The 19,971-nt window shown below is 41.2% G+C and overlaps 1 protein-coding gene across 2 annotated transcripts in view; it reads right to left on the bottom strand.

Annotated features, from left to right (window-relative positions):
- Positions 1–360: 360 nt before the first annotated feature.
- Positions 361–19,971, bottom strand: part of COL2A1 (collagen type II alpha 1 chain) — a 78,914-nt gene continuing 59,303 nt past the window's right edge. For both annotated transcript variants that reach the window (XM_026673938.2, XM_087956447.1), the window contains 14 exons: positions 18,127–18,180; positions 16,401–16,562; positions 16,194–16,301; positions 14,579–14,686; positions 12,700–12,753; positions 11,381–11,488; positions 11,194–11,247; positions 8,769–8,876; positions 7,754–7,807; positions 7,086–7,193; positions 5,290–5,578; positions 3,580–3,767; positions 2,720–2,962; positions 361–673 (listed from right to left, as the gene is read on the bottom strand). In XM_026673938.2, coding sequence (XP_026529723.2) covers positions 527–673; positions 2,720–2,962; positions 3,580–3,767; positions 5,290–5,578; positions 7,086–7,193; positions 7,754–7,807; positions 8,769–8,876; positions 11,194–11,247; positions 11,381–11,488; positions 12,700–12,753; positions 14,579–14,686; positions 16,194–16,301; positions 16,401–16,562; positions 18,127–18,180 — 1,785 coding nt within the window. In that variant the 3' untranslated portion in view covers positions 361–526. The remainder of the gene's footprint in view (positions 674–2,719; positions 2,963–3,579; positions 3,768–5,289; positions 5,579–7,085; positions 7,194–7,753; positions 7,808–8,768; positions 8,877–11,193; positions 11,248–11,380; positions 11,489–12,699; positions 12,754–14,578; positions 14,687–16,193; positions 16,302–16,400; positions 16,563–18,126; positions 18,181–19,971) is intronic.

Genomic DNA, 19,971 nt, shown 5'->3' with positions numbered 1-19,971 from the left:
TAGACCAAAAACGAGAATAATCAGACCAACTTGTTACTTTCCAACGAAGGTTTTTATATCAATTGATGTTAAAAAATACAGACTTGTTTTAACAATAATAGCACCATCTTTAGTATTGTACACAGTAATCTTGCTTTGATACGCACTTGGAATGGAGTGGGGAGAAGATTTGGCTACAACCAGGATTGGGGACATCAGCAACTTGGAGGGGAGGACCCTTCATATATGCTTGTGAGCTTCCTATCACCACCTGACCCAAGAAAGGCCCTCTAGGAAGACAATAAATAAATAATAGCATTATTAGTTGTTCCTTCCTTCTTTCTTTCTTATGCTGGCTTTGTGATCTACTCAAGCAATGGTGGGCCACAGAAACTGATAAGAGAGTCCAAAAATGTAAGCAAAAAAGGTTTTTTTGGGGGGTGGGGAGGGAGGAGTTTGGTTCAGCCATTCAGTGCAGAAGTCCTAAAAGTGATTGGGAAGTACTTGGGTCGGTAAAAAAATATTGATTTTAGGCTTTTTTCTCCTTTTACAAAAAGCACACGGGGCCAATGTCAACACCAAATTCCTGATCGGCGCCACCAATGTCCATAGGCGCAATGTCAATGATGGGCAGGCGCGAAGTCTTCTGAGATCGATACTCGATGATTGTCTTCCCCCACTTGCCAGTGTGTTTCTGGAATGGTGAAAATAGACACATACAAAGGATGCATTACTTAAGAGCTTTATACTCCAGTTTCAATGAGGTACTTGGATAATGATACGATGCCCCTGGATAGGCATGGCATGCCTAGACTGGCCATATCTAATTTCAAATCACTGGGATTTTATGGTAGCATCAATATTTCAAAAATCCGAGTGGGGAATTATGATGTCCTGTTTTGCTTTGCCCCCTGGATAGGCATGGCATGCCTAGACTGGCCATATCTAATTTCAAATCACTGGAATTTTATGGTAGCATCAATATTTCAAAAATCCGAGTGGGGAAATATGATGTCCTGTTTTGCTTGCAATGTATTTCTGAAGGGTGACATCACATCACCTGCTCATGGATTTGGTGTGGTGTTCTAGAAGATTATGGCATTCTAGAAGGTTATGGCATTCTGGAAGATTAGGTTCTAAATGTTCTCTTGAATACTTATATTTTCAGACAGGGTAGGTTGATGAATACCCTGTCTGCTCTGATGAATAAAATAATGTCGTGGCAGATTTCAAATACTAGAACAAATCTCTCTGGCTTTATATACTTTTGACTCCTTTTTGGTAACTTGGGCAAGACAGAGGATGTAATATGATCCAGAGAAGACCTCCCTACAGAACTGGATTCAGAATTGTCTCTTCTTCCTTTCAATCGGATATAATCTACTATAACTTGCCCAATACAGGTAATCTTCCAACATGATCATAATGGGAGCCATCCCGTAAGTCATGATAGGCCTAAGTCAAGGCACCCACGTAACTTACTAAAATCTACAACCTTTTTATGGCGGTTGTTAAGTGAAGAACACTGCGGTCATTAAACACGCCAATGCATTCCTATGGGTGTTTGTTTGCCAGGTACCTGCTGAGAAGGCCAGTTTCTGGCAAAAAAAACGTCATAAATTGTGTCACGTTTCTTCAGAATGCTGCAACTGGCTGCAAAGGCAAGGCAGTTGCCAAGCAACCAAACTCTGATCATGTGACTGCGGAGGGTGTACACAGCAGTTGGAACCCTGGAACCAGGTTGTAAATATCTTTTGGGGGGCTTTCTGTCAAAAGCTAGTCATTAAGCAAGGGCTACGTGTAGTACATTTCAAATATTAACCCGGCAGTATAGCCCATAAGAGCAGACCATGCATGCAGTTTAAATTTCATCTCTTTGAGATGCAACTTTTTATGTTGGAAGTGTGAACTCGGGGGCACTGATACCTCAGCCCACCTGACCACAAGCAGGCAATAGAGCACAGACCTAGATTTAAGATTTACTCTGTGTCATTTCCATGTCTGTCACTCTATCGAAGAAACTTCTAATCGGAGATCACCGCCTTCTGACTTTTTCCCCTCTACACATATACAGAGCACACGTGTTCGAATTTCACCTCCTCCTGATGGGCTTGCTGGCTGCGAGGCTTTCCCAGTTCCTAGGATGACTAAAACCGTCATTCTGTTTTAGCTATAAAGCTTGCATCACTTAAAAAAAAAATCCTGCTCAGATTTACCCAGAATGATCCAGCTGCAGAAAAAAATATAACTGGCTACTTGGCTGAAATGGGAATCTCTGCTACTCTCTTTGATCAACAGGCTAAGCCTGGTACTATCACTGTGATCTCTTTGCCCTTGAATCAAACAATTGTGTAGTATTTGTATTTACTTTCTTGGTAGCAATTAGCCCCATGTTAAGTAAATAAAATAACCCATCATCGAGATCAGAGTTCAAAAATTATTATTTTAGAAGTGTGTAAAACTATGATTAGAAATTTGCTCTACATAATGCTGCAATTTCTTCCCATTTTATGCTCTCCAAAATGAGGGCATTAAGCCACCCAATTAGGCAGGACTCTAATCCCCAATAAATAATTTAGAATAAAAGAGACCAAGGAGGGGATCTGGGAGATCTTCTAGTTCCAAAATCCTGCTATGGCAGGAAGCCCTGTACCATTTCAGTCATGGCTGCTTTCTTTCTATCTAACGGTGCTTCTATCAATAACCCCCAATAAATCACAATTGCTTTCTTTCTACTTACAGTACATCCATCCTGCAAGGCAGTGTAGGTAAACCTGCTATTGCCCTCAGCTCTCATCTCCACATCATTAGATCCCTGTATCAGGAGAGCTTTCTTAAGGTTGCCGGATGCTGCCTCCATGTAGGCAACACTGTTCTTGCAGTGGTAGGTAAGGTTTTGTGAGCCTTCAGAAGACAAGAGCCGCAGGAAAGTCATCTGGATGTTGGCAGTGTTAGGAGCCAAGCTGTCATCCCCGTAGCTAAACTGGAAAAGGACAAGGCAAAAAGCCATTAGGACATGGAAAGCGATGGCCAAGAGGACGAAAGCATGGGGTCAGACTTCCAAGTAATTCACCCAAGGAAAATAGAGCTCCGAGGCAGGCAGATTCCTCAAAAAACAGTTTTATTGGGTAGATCATATTGGCACAACTGGTGAAAGACGAATCTAAAAGCTCCCATGGCTTTCACCTAATTAAAAATAAGTTTCCCCCTTTCCCCCCAAGTGACTGGTCACGCTGTCCAATCCAGGAGCTGGCTGGTTGCTTGGTTACTTCACCCCTCCTCTGGCCAACCACCTGTGGGAATGTCCTTGGGTTCCCACAGGAAAGTTTTATCGTTTTGGCTACTAAACCCATCTAACTATCTCCCTCCCCCCACCGTTGTGTGGCATCATTCAGGATTGACACATGGAATCAAGGCTATGTGATTCCGGACTCTTCCTTCACACGGTGTTACAGAGAAACTGCAGTTACTAAACGAAGTTGTGTTCGTTAACCCAGAAAAGCTGAGAAAAGGGAACTGGAATGCTCCCAGGTCATTATCTCTCTCTCTCCAAATCTGTCTAATCAATGCAAAAGGCAGTTATTGATTATGATTACTCACGTGAAAACCTCCATTGATGCTTTCTCCAAACCAGATGTGCTTTTTCTCCTTGTTTTTGCTTGTCCACCAGTTCTTCCTGGGAATGCTCTTTGGCTTCGGATAGACACAGGACTCGCCAGTCTCCATGTTGCAGAAAACCTTTATGGCATCCAAAGTGCAGCCCTGGTTGGGGTCAATCCAATAATCACCTATAAAAGGGAAACAGTTACTTACAAGTGCATGTTATGTCTCTCTCCTCTGTTTTTACATGCATAACAAGAGCTGGGTGGGCTTCAAAAATTTTAGCAACTGGTTCTCTGCCTGGTGACTGGTGGGGCGTGGCCATGGTGGGGGCGGCCTAGTCGGCCACCCGCACCATGGTGGTGGGGGAGCGTTTTTCGCCTTACCCCCCGGGCTCCAGAGGTTTTCCTAGAGCCTCCAGGAGGGCAAAAACGGCCTCTCCGGGTTCTGGAGGCTGGAAACAAGCTTGGAAAAGACCCGTTTTCCCCCTCCCCAGACTCCGGAGGCTTTCCTCAGGTCTCCGGGAGGCTCGTTTCCTCCCTTTCTGGGCTCTGGAAGCTCTCTGACAAAAGGGCCAGTGCAGCAAAGGGGCCTGTTTCTGGCCTTCCAGAGCCCTCAGGAGGCCTGTTTTTTGCCCTCTCCGAGCCTCCGTGAGGGCCCTGCACTTACTTGGGATCCAAAACTGGTTGTGTGGAGACTCCTGGGAAGGGCAGGGGTAGGGAGGGCCAGTCAGTTAGTTGCAACTACTGGTTCGGCGAACCAGATGTAAAATTAACATCCGGTTCATCTGAACTGGTGAAAACCGGTCGCAGCCCACCCCTGGCAATAGCACTTAGACTTATATACCACTTCACAGTGCTTTCTAAGCAGTTTACAGTGTCAGCATATTGCCCCCCCAACAGTCTGGGTCCTCGTACATATATATATTCCATTTTTTTGGTCACACTTGGTCATAATTTATTTTTTCCTGCACTGCACTGGCCATTTTCCCATCCAAGGGGTAGCCTCAGATGTCTAATGTACCAGATGTCTAACGAATTGAATTATAATTTCCATAGTGGAATGAAATATATTAGTAATCAGGATATGAATGTAAAAAAAATGGAAAGATAAAGGCTGAAATATCAATTTCAACTGGGAATTCTGAAAGGTAGATCTTAAAAGGTTTTTGAAAGGTTTAGCTTCACCCAATATACTAATTTATAAACATATCTCTAATGTTTACTTACTACCTATGGAAGAAAATAGTATGAATATCACCATTAGAATATTCAGTGATTAAAGATTCCAAATTACATGTTAATATTTTGAACTGTAGCCTATCATTTTTAGGTTATGTTGCTTGATTTACTCTGATAATTGTGCCTCTAAGATTGGGCATCTGAGCATAGGGAAGGAGAGCTAGGTTTTATCTATCATTCTCTCTAGTACATATGGTTTCCAGTGACATTCAAGGAAAGGAACGTGCCCAGCAAGCCACAGTATCTCTCATATCTTCAGTAATGTAGATCAATATGACCTATAGCACTTAAGACATATATAACACTCCATAGTGCTTTATAGCCCTCTTTAAATAGTTTACAACACGGGTGTCAAACTCGTGGCATCACATTGCTGTCACGTGACGTTCCATTATGCTTTCCCCATTCGTGGAGCTGGGATGGGTGGTCCACCCCAAATCAGGCAGGGGCGCTCCACCTGGACACTCACCGCTCTTCCAGTCAGGATGGCATAGTTTCAGATCCCGACAGGTTCGAGCTGGGTTCTTCTTACTGCCCTCAGGGTTTCGGATGCTTTCAATCTGGTTGTTGAGATTCTTCAGGGTGGCATCGACCTCAACGTCATGCTGCTGCAGGTTGCTGAAAGCCTGATCGGATCGCATGTAGCGCATTGGATCAGGGCCTTTCTCAGTCTGGCCGAGGCCAGCAAAGGCGGACATATCAATCCCAGCTCCAGGTGGGCCAGGAGGGCCAGGGGGGCCGGGGTTGCCAGGAGGACCCTGTCAGAGAAGAGGAAAGGAGACTGTTCTAACAGATTTGCCTTGGAACAGAAATCTATCTGTCTGTCTGTCTATCTATCGATCTATCGATCTATCTATCATCATCTATCGATCTATCTATCTATCAATTGATCTATCTATCTATCTATCATCTATCTATCGATTGATCTATCTATCTATCTATCTATCTATCTATCTATCTATCTATCGATTGATCTATCTATCTATCTATCTATCTATCTATCTATCTATCTATCTATCTATCTATCTATCTATCTATCTATCTATCTATCATCTATCTATCTATCGATCTATCTATCTATCTATCTATCTATCTATCTATCTATCTATCTATCTATCATCTATCTATCTATCTATCTATCATGTCTATCGCTATCTGTCTATCTATCTATCTATCTATCTATCTATCTATCTATCTATCTATCTATCTATCTATCTATCTATCTATCTACCTATCTATCTATCTCTACCAGAATAGAGCTGGAAGGGACCCTGGAAGTCTTCTAGTCTAGTCCTCTGCTCCAGCAGGAGACTCCATAATATTTCAGACAGGTCTCCAGTCTCTCCTTAAAAACTTCCAGTGAAAACTTCCACCCACAATTTCTGGATGCAAAGCTGTTCTACTGATTAATTGTCCTCACTGTTAGGAAGTTTCTCCTTAATTCTAGGTTGCTTCTCTCCTTAATTAGCTTCCATCCATTGTTTCTTGTCTTGCCTTCTGGTGCTTTGGAAAATAAATTGACCCCCATGGTTATTCTGCTTATATGCAAGACATTTTTCTAGGTTTTTTTTTCTCCAAAAAAATCATGATTAAAACAGAGCTTGGTGTGCTATGTGAACATGGCATATAATTGCTAGTCTCTAATTAGAAATGCTTTTTGGAATAAGATAGTTTATATTTAAAATAAGTAACGAGCAAATAAATATAAATATTTCAACATATTACAGTCCCACGTTATTTTTTATTCATAGAATAATAACATTCATACAAAATACCGTGTCCTTCAATTAATTCCCCAAGGAAAAAAAAAAGCCAACATCCTTTATGTAATGTCTTGTACTTTTTTATTTCCATTACAGGTAGACCCAACTTACAACCATTCATTTAGTAATGGTTCAAAGTTACAAGGGCACTGAAAGAAGTGACTGATGACCGTTTTTCACACTTACAACTGCCCCTATAATCAAAAATTGCAATCAAAATTTGGACATCGGCAACTGACTCCTATTTATGATGGTGGCAGTGACCTGGGGTCATGTGATCACCTTTTGAGACCTTCTGACAGGCCAATGGGGAAGCCAGGTTCACTGTTACTAACTTAACAATTACAGTGATTCACTGAAGAACTATGGCAAGAAAGGTCGTAAAATGGGGGCAAAATTAATACTTGTCTCGCTAAGCAACAGAAATTTGGGGCTCAATTATGGTCATTAAATCAAGGACTATCAGTATTTATAGCTTTTTTTTTAAAAAAAAATTACTTACAGATGGACCAGTTTCTCCACTGCGACCACGAGGGCCAGGAGGACCAATAGGCCCAGGAATTCCATTAGAGCCATCTTTGCCGGAAGGACCAACAGGGCCTGGGGGACCCTAGGAGAAAGCCAAAAAAAAACAAACCAAAAAAATAATAATAATACAAGTGAGAATTAGCTGCTCACAAATGCTGCCTATATAAGAAATGTAGAAGAGAAAGAACTTTGGGGCTGCTACATAAAATTGTCCAATCAACCAATCAATCAGGCACGCGGATGCTTCCAAGTTTCTCCTACAACAAAATGGCAGTATGAGAGCCTTTCCCCCAATCTGACCTGCTCCACATACAGTGGAAACTTCCCAGCCCTTATGATGTAAGCCAGAAAGGGATTGGGAAACAAAGAGATATTCTACTGCTCCTCTTTGACTCAGTAGGAATTGCTTCCGTCCTCTCCCTAAAAACTAATCAACATCAAAAATTCAGAGCCTGTAATTTTATGCTTAGATCAAATTTTGACACTCTTGGGGGGCGGGGGGAATGAAATTCTGCAAATCCTAGCATCATCGTGCCTGATGACTCAAGAATTCGTGCAGCAGATTGAATTCTCATCGAACGACTGGTAACTTAAGGGTTCACGAAATTAGCTTTTCTGAAGTACCCTGTTGATTGTACTTACCCTGGGACCAGAGGGACCGGCAGGACCAGGTGTACCTAGATCTCCAGAAGGACCCTAAGGTAGAAAGGAAAACAGCTGCATAGTTAAATCTGAATTCTGAGCATTATGGTTTCTCCGCAGAAGAGCCCAAGTGGTCTCTACAACATGGAGCCTTCCTCCTTATGACCTTTGATTCATTGACCTTTATGCATGAACTAAGATGCCAGTGATCCTCTGTGCACCTTCATGTGGAAGGAGAGTCTGAAATTTATTACAAAGTATAAACTCATCCTATAGTATAGGTATCTTGCAACTGTATCTTTTGGAGGAAGCAATTAGTAGGGGACAAAATTGTCAAATAATAACTATCTCCTGCACTGAAGATCCTTCAATCAGCTTTCAAAGATCCTTTGTGTTGTCTGGGTCTGGGAGATAAATTCCCAAGACTCAGTAAAGGGTGACAGAATTTCAGTTCACAAGTCTTACTAAGAGTTACTGTATTTGTGAAATCTTTGTAGAGAGGAATGCATACAGTGCATGGATTCGTACGAACTGATTCTTATCCTTGTTAGAACAGAGGAACAGTTCAGCAATCAGAATAGAGCTGGAAGGGATCTTGGAGGTCGTCTAGCCCAACTTCCTGCTCAAGCAGGAAGGCCCTCTTATCATTTCAGACGGGTGGCTGTCCAGTCTTTTCTTAAAAACCTCCAGGGAAGAAGCACCCACAACTTCTGAAGGCAAGCTGTTCCACTCATTAATTGTCCTCGCTGTTAGGACATTCCAGGTTGCTTCTCCCCTGGATCACTTTCCATCCATTGTTTCTTGTCCTGCCCTCTGGTGCTTTGCAAAATAAGTTGACCCCTCTCCTCTTTGTGGCAGCCCCTCAAATATTGGAATGCTGCTATCATGTGACCCTTAGTCTTTTTCTCTAGACTGGCCATACCATACCCACATGACTATTCCCAATCTATGGCAAGCCTAGAATGGAGCCTCTGGGGCTGAACCCTATCAAGGACGTGCTGAAATCAAAACTTACAGGAGGCCCTGGGAGACCCTGCAGGCCAGTGAATCCTCGGTGACCCTTCAGACCTCGTTCTCCTGCCTCTCCAGCTTCACCTTTGTCGCCACGAGGACCTTGTATACCCTAGAAGCATAAAACACAATCCACCTTCAGTAGGACTAGAAAATCACAGGAAAGCTTGCTTGCTACAGAATACAGGAGACTGGGGTGTGTTATTCCACAATGCTTTATATATTCGCCCAGCAGAAAATGTGAATAATTAACATTCATTTTCCCTCCACATTTTCTTGGATTTATTTGGTACACAACCTACAGTATCTATCATCTATCTTTTTTTTTTTTTGTAATTTTTTTTATTTCTTTTTTATATACAAAAAATCCATTCCATTTCAATTGTGTATTGATTAGATACATATTACAAATTACTTAACCATCATAAATAATATTCTTCTTAGTCAACTTAACAACATAATAATCACATTCCCATATATATAAATAAAATCCAATATACCTATTACATTAATTCCTCTTATTACTCTTATTAAATACATTTAATCCCTTTTAATGTATTCTATTTTCTATCCGTCGGTAAAACAAATCCCATACCATATAGTATTCAGATTCTTCTTTTTCTTTAATTTCTAGTGTCAGTCTATTCATTTCTTCACATTCAAATATTTTTTCAATTATTTCCCCCTCTATTGGTATCTTACTTATCACTCTTACAATTTTGGGCAAATACAATTCTAGCCACTGTTAAAACATGTATAATTAACATTCATTTTGAGTGTAGCTCTGCCTCAAGGTTGGCAAATGATGTTTCGTAGTTCTGATTCCTATGTTATGCTAGGATGTTATGACATCAACCCTTGCCCTAAGATTCCAATCATCTCTCTTGATAGATACAGTGCTAATTATAGCAATTAAACTAGAAAAACGTTGGTTACTTTGAGCTTAATTTGAGTGTACTGAAACATGTTTATGCCGCTGAATTTAGTATTAATTTCTATGAACATTAGATCTGGACCTTCTGTGCAGAAACAGACAGGTTTGCTTGATATGTATAAGTTAAGTAGAAGACTATAGTGGTTTGGTCTTTCTTTAGCAGTAAATGCTTATAGCAGAAGCAAGTAGTTAAATGTGCCTGTGTCTCAATATGTCCACAGACATCTCTTTTCAATTTAAAAATAAAATAAAATAAAATAAACATGGAAACTAGTATGTCACCAAAAAAAAAAGCCTCCAGCTTTATTTTTAGCTACAAAAAATGCCTCCAGGGCCAAAAGAGAGCCTTGTGAGCATACTTAATGGGAAAACGATAGCTGTAGTTATTTGTTTGAAATTGTACCCACTTTCTGAGGAACAAACAAACAAGAATAAAGGAAAACTGGGATGGGGTGGTGGTGAACAAGTAGAAAGTATCTTGGGAGCTAAAAAAGATGTTCCATTTGGCCATATGTGCCCTGGCAGACATTTTATGATAAGACAAACTATGGCACGCACTCAACTTTTTTTAGTGCATTCTAGCCACAGGCTGATATTGCTAGAATTTAGTATTTATTTGATTTGTCAATCGCTTACAAGATACAGGTATAAGAATAAATATAGTTTTGAATACATGAGATAGATACTTATAAGAAAGAAAGAAAAAACCAATAGGACAGGGACGGTAGGCACGATTGTTGCGCTTATGCACGCCCCCTACAGGCCTCTTAGGAAAGGGATGCTGTCCATCACTCACTCATGGTGACCTCAAGCGATAAATGAGAAAGATGTCCATTTACTCGCTCTTCCGGATGACATCATTAGTAGATCTTTAATGTGTTTTGTGGCTATCTGGTAAAATGTTATTTCAATTTTAGAAACAACTTATTCATTTGTGACACATATCATTTCAAGAAAATGAACATTTGAGATAAAAGCTCTTGTTTTGGGAGAATCCGTGTTGCTTCTCAATTTTCTCTGGGAGAAGAAGGAATCCACTTTGGGGGTCTGAGACATATTTAAATGATTGTTAGGATGACTGTTGTTCCATTTAGAAAGCTGAGGCAAAGAAAGACTACCCCCTCTTAGAGAAATGTGCAAAGTGCTCCTGTACAAGGAACATGTAGTTATTATACCCAAGAAGAATCTATTCAAGTATCCCATAAACAGACTTGTCTGTGCTGCACTTGGCCTCTGTTCCTGTAATATATTTTTGTTCAGATGGCAGGGTTCACATTTTTAAAAGCCAGACCTCCTTTACCAATTGACTTTGCAAAACACGAAGTGTTCCTTGCGGCATTGTGCTAATCACACAAATTGAAAACAAATCCTCCTGGCTACGGATAGCAATGGTAGAGCTGCAATTTGACTGATTGCTTTTGGCTCTGGGGGAATTCTACAATGTTTACAGGAAGTCAGGAGAAGATGAAGCCAGACCAAAGGAAAAAGTACTCACAGGTAAGCCCCTTGCTCCCGCAAGACCAGTAGGGCCAATAGGACCTTGAGGACCCTGGAAAACAAAACAAAACAATGATATGTTGACCTAGTCTCCATTCAAGGAGAAGATTGAAGACTGTGGTTCTCAGAATAGATTTGAAGAGCTGGTTTCATTCTGGCTTCTTCCTTGTTACTGAACACTTAACTGTTTCACCTCTGTCTCCTTGTTTGCCAGTTGGACCAACAGGACCTGGAGCACCAGGTGAGCCAGGAGCACCATGACTTCCAACAGCACCGGTCTCACCACGTTCACCCTGTTGGGAGAGAGGAAAGACACATAGTTCAAATATTTAATGCCGCATACATAAAGGATGGAGTAAGAGACAACTACCCAGTAGAAACTGCCTTTTCCTTTGTAACCATTATTGTTTTTATTGTTGTTGTTATTATTATTATTATTATACACAAAAAATGACAGTGTACACAGCAAATGAGATGATTATGCTGGGTTTCGTAACACAAATCACTAGTCGAACACTTCCCAAGCATTTAGGACTGCGTGATGTATCGGCGGATTATTATTATTATTATTATTATTATTATTATTATTATTATTATTATTATTATTATTATTATTATTATTATTATTATTATTCCCAGTTCAGGTCTCTGCTATTAGGAGACACAGCATACCATAGTCAATGCTAGAGAACTGGGAAGACTAGCCAGCTATAGAATCCGTCCCGATGTGACAAGGACACAGTTATGAGACTCTAGAAATTCCCTTGCAGAAATTCCTCCTTTTATTTATTTATTTATATTTATTATTTAACTGTCCAAAGCCAATTATTCTTAAATCATTCTGGGCAGTTTAATGGATTACAGTAAAAGTAAAAATGTAACATGAAATAAACATGTGATCTTGATCCTTTGTGCATGGCAGGGAGAGCAGCATGGATAGAATAGGTGAGATTAAAACTATCACCTATTCTATCCATGCTGTCCTCCCTTGCCAGGCACAAAGGATCAAGACCACATGTTAATTTGCAGTTCAGAAATTTTATTCCTGAAGCCTATATACAAGAATCTAGTAAACTGAAGTTCAATATTAAATTGCCACCAGATAAGGATCAACAAAAAAAGAGGACTTGAACTGTTTGTGGGGACATAATGATTCTAAGCTGATGACATGCTTAACTCCACCCTTCATTTCTGCCTGCTCTTCTCTTATACACTCCATCCTAACAGGAGGAAACATTTTGGGTTGTCTAGTACTGCACTCTATCATGAAAACTATGCTGCCCTAGGGGACAAAATGGGACATTTAAGAGTCAGAAGATGGGGGCTGAGAATATGTTTGGAGAAAACAAGCCATATAGAGGGCAGGCAACCTGTCTAAGATTGTATGAGTAAATTACTATCTCTTACAACTTCCTAGTCAAAAGGAGTGATGAAACCCTAACCAAATAAAAGGGGAGAGTTAAAATAGATGCTTAGAGAGAATCAATTCCTCCAATACACTTACCTTCGGTCCCGGGGAACCATCTCTGCCTGGAGGACCATCTGAACCAGGATTACCCTGAGAACAAGAAGAGGATAGTTATTTCTGAGAAAGCCAGGTAGGTGTTTGTGCAGCAGGAGTCTGGCAATTGATTAGGAGTTGGTAGCAGCAGTTTCTACTAATGCAGAAGTAGGTATGTTCTGTGATAACCTGATCCTTGAATTGTCTCGTACCACCTCCTCATCTTAAAGAGAAGTTGTCCTCTATCTTTTGGAGGTCCAACTAGAGCAAACTCTGGTTTGGTAAATGCTCATCTGAAATAAATTTGTTATACTATTAAAAAACTCCTCGGCTCCATGCTGCAGTTACCAGGCTTTAGCCTAAGCTAACTAGAAATAGCAAACAAGGCATAGACCCAGAACTATTTCCCATTTGCTACTGAAACCCAAACCCTCACAATCTTCTAGCTTTTTGCAATCCGCTTCCCAAAATCACCCTTTTAAATTTTTTGTATAAACTCTACTATTGGAAGATAATGGACACTGCAAATGGAGCTAAGCCGGGCATCCTGGAGTGAGGAGGAGTGCCAGAGGAGTAATACCTCCTTAAAAAACCTTGGTCCAGCTGGCCCGGCTGGTAGCACCTCGTAAGGGCCCCTTTCCAGGGTTACAGGAGAAAACGGTCAACAGTTTTGAAGGCGGAAGAGGGCTTTATGCCCCAATGGCTGATAAAATGGTAGAGCCATCTTCTAGGAGAAGGGAAACTCTGATTTCAAACCTCCACTGCCGTGCGGCTATATCTATTACTAGAAAAGGCTTCAGGAGTCAACCTCGAGGCAAAATCCAGAGCTGGAGTCCCAGAAGCAGTTCGTGACTGTGTACAATCACGTTCTGGTAACTCCTGCGACGCAGCTGGAACTAATCGTATTGGCTCTGCCGTTCCATTAGACTGTTTCTGTGATGTGGAGAGGGGGGGATCTGCTGCTTGGGTAACAGTTTATCCTCCATATTAAATTACCCAGGCCTCGTGCTCTGGAGAGGACACCCCAGCTTTGCATACAGCATTGAAACAACATGGGAAGTGGGCAGTTACCGGTTTCATAGCATGATACCATAGTCTCTTGAGACTGAAGGAGGCCAAGTCAATTCATAAACTCTATTCATAATTGCAGCTTTTATTGCCTTTGTCATCTTATTTATTCACTGATAGGGATGGACAAAGGAATAAATGGAAAAGCTCTGTCTATCCGTCTGAGCGTCTGCTTCTTCGATGCTGTTATACCATTTCTAAAAATATTCTATCAGAAAACAAAAATGTTTCCATTGGGAAGACTGTGGATTATAATTTTTTTCTTAAATGTGGCAATAAGAGCAATTGCTTTAAATTAGTGTCTGGGTGGACCATATGAACAGGAAAAGGTACGAACCAAAGCCAGGTGTCAGATCATGCCAACCTCCACACTGTTTTGTCATGAGCTTCCTTGTCCTCTAGTCTATGGTTGTTAATATGGGGAAAGGGCATCTGCCCTCTTTCAGAGGGGAGCCATAGGTTTTTAAATTACGTTTGATTCTGTATTAACCCCATTCACCAGAAGGAACTTTCAATAAAAGTCAAGACTCAAGGAATAAATATGTTTGGAAACAGTACATATATTCATCAAGAACTTGGGGGTGACTATATCAGATACTCCTTGAAATTCTGAAAGATTGCATTTAGTGTCGTGCTGTTGCCACATTATGGGCCACCACCACCAGACTAAGTCATTAAATAACTCAGCATAATGGGGAGGGATATTTATTTAAATATACATCCTCTTGAGAGGAAGTGTCCATCAGGGTGAAAAACCAGAAATGCATCTTTTGTATTCCAGATGACAAACATGCCTAGGATAGTTAAGACTCACCTCGCGGCCTGGTTCACCAGAGGGACCAGTCAAACCGGGTGGACCAACTGGGCCAGGTGGGCCTCTATCTCCTGGACCTCCAGGAGATCCTTGTTTACCAGGCTCACCCTGGGGAAGAAAACCAATTTAAGTGAGCAGAAGATCATTTTGACAGTAACCTGGACAAGGTAAAGTGAAAAACCTCCGCTGATTTTTTCCTCAAAAGTTAAGCCAAAAATCGTTTGCAATGTTTTACTCCGTAATCATGATGATGAGAAACCTATTTAGTGCAAGGTCATTTTGTGAGTTTTAAAACTTGTATGGACTGAAAATTCCCAGAGAAATCTGGCAGAACTGTGTGAGCAACTGATAACAGTTATTATTTGAGCTATCTTTAATATCCCAATAAAATACTATTCCCTCACCATTTATTTCATGCAATAAATCATTCTCTCACATAGCCAGTTTTTTTTCCCCTTTTCTACATAATGTTTGGGTTAGAACCGTTTACTCCAAGAGATTGAATAGATTTGCGCGGTTAAGCAAATCTGAAAAAAACAAAGCCTCTTCCTGATTCTGCGGACAGAATCAAACCTACTAATGGAAAAAAAAACCTGATTCCAATATCCTTTAGGACAGTAATTTTCAGACAGGGGATGAGAGATGCTTATCTCACAGATGAGAATGCACTAGTTCTCACAGATGCTGTGGTACCATGTTGAAGGGATACAAGCTAGGCTATGGAAAATCAACAGAACATTTGACAAGTAGCAGCTTAATACTACCACTACATTCGTGTTGGAAGCACCTACCAAGGCACTTCTGGATTGAAAGGATTATAGCCAGTGACATCATCGTTGCCCAGGGGATGGCTGAGGGGGATCCTTTCGTCTCCCCAGGATCTTCCTACTGAAGTAGTACCTATATATCTACTTGCATTGCATGCTTTTGAACCGTTGGATGGACAAAGTAACGGGAACTTATTCTGTCATGTGGCTTGCTCTTGGGTTTCAAACTGCTGAACTGCTGACCTCTCAATGGTCTTTCGACTTAACATCCAACCAAAGGTGGTATTCAGCAGGTTCTGACCAGTTCTGGAAAAACCGGTAGTGGAAATTTTGAGTAGTTTGGAGAACCGGCAAATACCACCTCTGACTGGCCCCACCGCATCTATTCTCTGCCTCCCGAGTCCCAGCTGGGTCTTCTTTTGTTGCCCTGCGCAGGAGAACGGAGCTGGAAAGCAGGTTAGTGGGGTGGGGAGGGAATGGAGATTTTGCAGTAACCTTCCCCTGCCACGCCCACCAAGCCATGCCCATCAAACCACACCACACCCACAAACCACACACCACGCCCACCAAGCCACACCCACAGAACCAGTAGTAAAAAAAATTTGAATCCCACCTCTGCATCCAACCACGTGAACCACCACAGCCCCTTTAGCTTAACAGTCAAAACATTAAAAATTATTATTGACTATTAACCTAATATCGATTTAGTAAAAAAAAACAATGACAAAAACTTTGGACATCTCACAAATTCAGAAGCTGGGAAATGGGCTGTCCTCGAACTAAGCGTACACTGCACACTTTTCAATGTATGTTTTTCAAAGTTGTCAACCCCCCCCCAAGATACTTACAGAAGGCCCAGGCAGGCCAGGAAAGCCTCTTTCACCTCGCTGACCGGGAAGACCAACTATTCCTCTCTGACCTGCCAAACCCTGAGGTCCAGGTGGGCCATCTGCACCCTAGGAAAAGGAAAGAAAAACAGAAGGGAATAAATACGCACCAGAAATGGAAACGGGCCAAGTCAGTAACTTACACAAGAAGACCAGCTGAATACATACAGGGGGGCCATCTTCTCCAGATTCTCCCTTCTCGCCTGAAGGACCAGGAGGGCCTTGCAAACCGGCATCACCAGTACGTCCAACTGGCCCTGCGTCACCACGGGCACCCTTGGGACCGTCTTTTCCAGAAGGACCAGGTAGGCCTGGGGGACCAGGGTTACCCTAGAAAGAAAAGAAAAAAGCTAATACAATCCTGGGTTGCCCTCAGAAGTTGTGGGAGCATCATCACTTCAGACTTTCAAGAAGAGATTGGACTGCCATTTGTCAGAAATGGTGTAGGGCCTCCTGCTTGGGTGGGGGGCTGGACTAGATGAGCTATAAGGTCCCTTCCAACTCTGATTATCTGTTATCTATCTTTTACCTGTTAAACAGAGACATAGAATCAAGATCACATGAAGTACTCCTGTTGCTTTAGAAAACCCCACCTGGAATACTGCAACCAATTTTGGTCACCATGCTACAAAAAAAGATGTTGAGATTTTGGAAAAAGTTCAGAGAAGAGCAACTAAGATGATCAAAGGCCTGGGAGACCAAAACATATGAAGAACAACTGCAGGATTTGGGTTTGGCTAATCTAGAGAAAAGGGGGGGGGGGGGGGGGGGGGGGGGGGGAAAATAGGCTGAGGGTAGGGGCCATGATAAGCAGTATTCCCCCTTTTTAAATATAAAAAATTTTTTTGAAAAAAAAAAATATTTGAGTTGAGTAGTTTGAGGAATCAAGCAACCACCCCAAAGATTGATATCTTATTTTAAAAAAGAATGCCTTTCAGGGAAAACACAAGTCTATCTTGTGTAGAAAAGAAGGAGCAGCTGTTTGGTTATGGGACATTATAGTTTGAGATGGCTTATAATGAAAGTTGGGATTTTTCAAAGGGAAGGAACAATACTCTCTTAAAATTGTTCAGTATTTCTCTATTTGTCTAAAATCCATCAGAACCTAGAAATAAGGATGGATTCCCGGAAATGCCATTTTCTTGCCGGAAGCTTATAGGTATAGCCAGAATCACAAAAGCTATTCAGCCTACAGTTTCTCTTTTATAACACGACCTTGCACCATACTTCTTCCATCCTGCTAATTCAGCAAGTGTTACTTCATTAAGAGGCATTGATTTTTCTTCTCTACGATTGGCTCATCTAAAAGTCAGTGACAATTGATTCTGAATTGCATTCTGTAGCTTTCATTGCCACTGTGCAAACAGAACTCATGTGATTGGAAAGTTGGGGAGATCAAAAATTAGCAGACGCATCTTTTGTAATAGATCTGGAGAAGCAATGGCATTGGCACTCTTTTTCCGTGCTATAGATCCCTCTGCTGATACATAGCCTATACAATGTTAGTTTTTTTTTCCTCCGAAGGAAAGCCAGCGAAGAAAAAACTCATCAGTCAGTTGGAACGTTTAAACTCATATTTAAATATATGAATATATAATTTCTCCTCCTTCAATATTCTGTTTTGTGCTTTATTGTATTAATCTGAAGCACCCTATGCAAGGTGGCAAGCTTTTTTTTTTAAAAAAAAATGGGATTCTAATTTTATCCTCGTAAGCAAGTTAAATTATGTTTTATTTTGTTTCCTGTTGGAAAACTCTGAAATCTTGCGCCACCATTCCAGTACTGTAAAGTTGTTGAAGCTGGGAAAGAGAGGCTTGGGCTTCTTCTTCCTACACTGCTGATATTAAAACAGGAAGGAAAAAAAAAACCCAATGGCAGACAACGAAGAACTCACATTGGGACCTGGTGGTCCAACCCGTCCTGCTGCACCGGGGAATCCAGTGGCTCCCTAGAAAAGAAAGAAGATATCATAAAGCAGAACACCTCAGTGGCAGCATTTGACACACCGACGAGCAAGTGGTAAAGAATCCTTCCTCTTTCTGCCCATTTCTCGAGAAATAAGGTTTGATTTCAGTAATATGTCTCAGAAATGTGGCGGAATACGTATCCTGTTGGGATGGAGATGGGAAGATCTCCACACAGCCATGGAGTTCACTGGGTGACTCTAAGCCAGGGGCCCCCAAACTTGGCAACTTTAAGACTTGTGGACTTCAACTCCCAGAATTCTGGGGAGGTGAAGTCCACAAGTCTTAAAGTTGCCAAGTTTGGAGACCTCTGCTCTAAACCAATCGTATTATCTCAGACTAACCTGTCCTCACTGCTGTTATGAGGGGTCATCCCAAACAAGGCTGCCTTTGAGTCCTTGTAGGAACTGCAGGATGCAAGGCATTCATATATAAGGACATGCAATACATTTATTCTTATTTTTCTTTTCAAAAGGAAAAATCCCTCTGGATTCTGAAGGTAAAACAGAGGGCAGATATTCTAAGGAAGACCTATGTGGAGTTAAAAACCCTGCTGGCATTTACCATAAGAAAAAAAAGGATGTGCTCCTTCCAAATTTGGATGGAGGGGACCAGCACTTTCAGGAGTCATTAATGGCAGATTGCTTGTTTGTGTTAATTCCACTAACAGACTAAATCCACTAAGCCCATTTCCTAATAGATTTAAATCATCTTAATCCCAAATCTCCAACCAATATTTTCCTAATTCTGAAGCAGGTAGATTTTGATTTATTTTTTTTTGGCTTGCTGGACAACCTGTGAAGGTCATAGGTGTTCTCACCCAAAGGTTGCCCTGCTAGATGGGACTTGTTACAAAATAAGTTTTTAATGAGAAGGGAAACTATCAGTATCTACCTTCTGTGTTTCTCTTGAAGGGACATGGTACATGGTCTTCTTTGTCATGAAGGAATGGGGGAGGTGGGCGTACTTCCAAAGAAGCACTAGGCTTTGGCTACCAGACATTTTTATTTCCTAAGAATGCTAATGGGGATGTATATTTCCAAATACTCTTGGAAATAAATATTATGTTGACAGTTTGCTTTGCAGCATGACTGCTTCCCATTTCATTTTTAATTAAAAAAAGAACATTTGGAAGGCAGATGAGGCAGAGAACCTGAGGCAAAATGCATAGATGCTGTACTGCATATAGATATTAAATTGCCTTTTTTTGTTTTTGCTCTAATTTGCAGCCCATCAGAACATCCACATTCCCTAAAAGCATCAGGCAAGACAATTGGTTCACAGATGGGAACAGACTGAGTTGCAATCTCCTCTTTTCTACAAGGTAAATGTATAACTTGCTGCTTCCCAAGAAAGAGTGGTTAATGGAAACACCTCCTATTGATTTGAGTCATTTGCATCTTCTAAGGTGATCCTGGAGATCAGCGAGAACAGTGACGTTATTCTCTTAAGAAAAAATATAATGAAGACATGTCCTGTAAAGACATGCACTATGAAATGCTGAACGTAATGCCACCAAAAGAAGCCTTCCCCAATGCAACTGTCTCCAGGAAAAAATAAAAATAAAACAACGATTACTCCCATTCCAGCCATCCGAACTATGATGGAATTTATGATTCAACCTGCTGGGAATACGAAGATTAGGGTGGGGTGGCTGATTTTCATTAACTTGCCGTAACCTAAAATCCAAAGGCAGGATTAAAGATAAAGCTCTCATTTGATGGTATATTAAGGTAGGGTGTTTTTTTAAATCACAATACAGGTGGTTTGTGATT

This window comes from Notechis scutatus, chromosome 2, assembly GCF_049901735.1.
Source record: "Notechis scutatus isolate UNSWTSFEM ecotype Mainland chromosome 2, rNotScu1.2, whole genome shotgun sequence".
Taxonomy (NCBI): domain Eukaryota; kingdom Metazoa; phylum Chordata; class Lepidosauria; order Squamata; family Elapidae; genus Notechis; species Notechis scutatus.
The sequence above is the reverse complement of the archived record's forward strand: the minus strand, read 5'-3'. Positions and strand labels throughout refer to the sequence as shown.